Below are 2,725 nucleotides of genomic sequence, written 5' to 3'. Positions count from 1 at the left end.
GGCCGCAGCGCCGGCAGCCTCGCGGGGCCCGGCCCAGCCACTCCTTCGGCACCGGGCAGGGAGCGGGGGACGCATAACCGGTGCTCTGCCGCACCTTCTCCCTCAGACACCCAGACCGCCTCCCGCCTGCCCGCTCCTGCCCGCTCCGGCCTTGCCGCCGTGCCGCCGAAACGTGCGCCCAACCGCCGGCAACGCAGGCACCGGTTTATCTCTGGTGCTCACAGGCCCAGAAGGCAGAGGGGCTCTGCAGCAGGGCTCGTTCATCGCCGTCTCTCGGTCCCCTGCGCAGGCGAAAGCTCCGCCACGCATCAGCTTCGGCAGCAACGCTGGTTTTAGGGATCCCTGGCTTCGCTCTCCCCTTTCCCCTTCGCCCACGGGAGCAGCACAGCTCTCTGGGAGGGGCCTGCACACCCTGGATCCACAGCCTGATCCAGGTGAAACATTGCCTTTTTCCCTATGTTTTTTTTTTTTTTACCGGATCTGCATAGCTACTTCAACAGGTTTGTTGCTGACTTCGTGGGGACAGGACACACCATGCTTCTGCGTGAGGCCAAAAGGAGCACGCAGGGGTGTTGGGGAAAGGTGATAACTCAAGAAACTATCACTGACAAAAAAAAGTCCAAAACATAAAAACGTAGAACAGCAGCTTCTGAGTCCTCCTCCCCATACATACCCATTTTCTTTTGAGATGTGATCCAACACCGGGAAAAACAGTGGTAATGATCCTGCTGCACCAGGAGGGGGTTTTAGTGTACTTTAAAACAATATCGTAGGAATGTGAGAAGTCAGTTGTATCTGTCAGCACCACATATTTACTCTGTGTGTTTCATTAGCTGCTCAGCATTCCTTGGCAGCCAGACCTGTTGCCCAAAGGCACCAGTGAGTTTGCAGCCAGTACCAGATTTTGGAAACAGAAAAGACACTCCGCCACGGGGATGCATCACCTTGCAGCTTCCTGGGGAAGAGCTGTGCCACGGGGCATCGCTGCCTGGGCACCAACAAAATAGAATCACAAAGAAATGAACTGAGCCTATGTCTCATCCGACAAACCCTTTGTGGCTCCCAGGGTACATCCTTGCAAGGATGGAGAACACCAGCAGAGCCTGTTCCTGTGTTGCATCCCTCCCTACAATGAGCACCGTGGCAGCAGGAATCACTTCAGACCTGAGGCTGCGCTCCCCACCTGCACTGCCCTCGGCTGTCCCTGAACAGGCTCAGCACTCAGGTGGGCTTTCCCTCCCCAACCTCAGTTCTGGGTCCCCACCCAGCTGAGGAGACACTGTCAGAGCTATCCGCTACTCTAGCTCTGCCAGCAGGGACCGTGATCCGCGTCCCGCAGCTCCTGACAGCGGTGAAAGAGGGAAAGACAAATGCAGTGTCCAAGGCCGCCCTTGCCAATGTCCCCTGTTAAGGTCAAGGTGACTTTGCTGCTCGCTCAGTTGCAGCCTTTTCTCAGAGTGCCCAGAGGGGTCCCGTGGGTGGCAGGGAGAAGGTAAGGCTGAGCAGATACTGGTGTCAAACCAGGTTCTCAGGCTCTGTGTGTGCATTTTGCTGGGACTCCCTGTGCCGTTGCTGGCCCCTGGACCAGGTGAGCAGCTGTAGTCGCAGCACCCATCCTGCCTTGTCACAGACAAGGGGGGCATAGCTCGCCTGAGCTGCCTGCTGCCCATCCCCTGCCCTAGCCATTGCTGGGAAAACCGCCTGCTAACAGGAACATGCTGGACAACCTTATCTGCACCCAGCACTGACCTGGCTTTGAGCAGGGGGTGGAGAAGTGACCTCCCAAGGGGCCCGCCAGCCTGCGTGCGGAACCTCGGCAGCCCCCCCCCAAGTCAGGGGGTGCTGAGCCCCCCAGAGAGCCAGGCCCTCGCTGCCCTCACCCGAAGCAGCCAAGAAACGGTGGATCTGAAGTCGGTGGACATGTCTGGACGTTTGGTAGCATGTGCTCTCGTCCCAGAGGCTGATTCAGAGCTCCTGGTACTAAGGCAAAACAAATACCTGCCCCGATACTGTCTGCTTAGCTCAGGTCTCACTCTGTAGACACGGGGCAAAACAGAAGGTGTGACCAGCGTGTCACCCCCACCGTCCTGCTGAACAATTAACTCCGATTTACCAAAATTGGAGATGAAGGGCTGCAAGCTTCTTTTGTCAGCGGTGCCTGCGTAAACATTAACCCTGGTGTAAATCAGGATTATCTCCCTGACCTCAACACAATTACTCGGTTTAAAAAAAAAAAATGGGGGCGGGGGGGGGAAGGAAACGGCTGATGAGTTTACAGCTCTGTGTGCGGTCAGGCTCATTTTCACCGCATGGCAATCACTCAGCACAGCAGGAACAGCCGGCGGAGAGTTTGCCAGTACGCAAGGAGGTGTCCCACAGCCTCGCAGCCTGGCGTGCTCCCTTTGCTCACCCAGGTGCGGTGACGCAGGGGAAGAGCCTGCCAGGAGCTGCAGTCCAGCTTATGCAGGCCCGGCGGGGTGGTGATGCCAGGGTCCGATGCAATATCGTGCTGTCCAAAGGTTGCTCTGCGGGCCGGGATGGGGCAAGGATCAGAGGACGGCGTGATCCAGACAAACCGGGCTGCTTCTCGGGATTTGGTTCAACGTATTTACTTAGTAGGAAGCACTGCTCTTGTTAGGTGTCTGGCTTTAAAAAGAGTTTCATGGTGCTGTTGTCACGGCCCCTTCAGCCGGTGTGGCGGGTTCCTCAGAAACATCAGATAAAA

General features: G+C 57.1%; 1 protein-coding gene across 1 annotated transcript in view; it reads left to right on the top strand.

Moving 5' to 3' along the window:
• Positions 1-2,725, top strand: part of PARD6A (par-6 family cell polarity regulator alpha) — an 8,308-nt gene that overhangs the window by 292 nt on the left and 5,291 nt on the right. Inside the window, exon 2 of the mRNA XM_010585180.1 lies at positions 107-325. Within this exon, the coding sequence (XP_010583482.1) occupies positions 107-325 (219 nt within the window). The remainder of the gene's footprint in view (positions 1-106; positions 326-2,725) is intronic.

Source organism: Haliaeetus leucocephalus, unplaced genomic scaffold, assembly GCF_000737465.1.
Source record: "Haliaeetus leucocephalus isolate CR32 unplaced genomic scaffold, Haliaeetus_leucocephalus-4.0 Scaffold92, whole genome shotgun sequence".
NCBI lineage: Eukaryota > Metazoa > Chordata > Aves > Accipitriformes > Accipitridae > Haliaeetus > Haliaeetus leucocephalus.
This window is presented reverse-complemented; position numbering and strand designations above follow the sequence as displayed.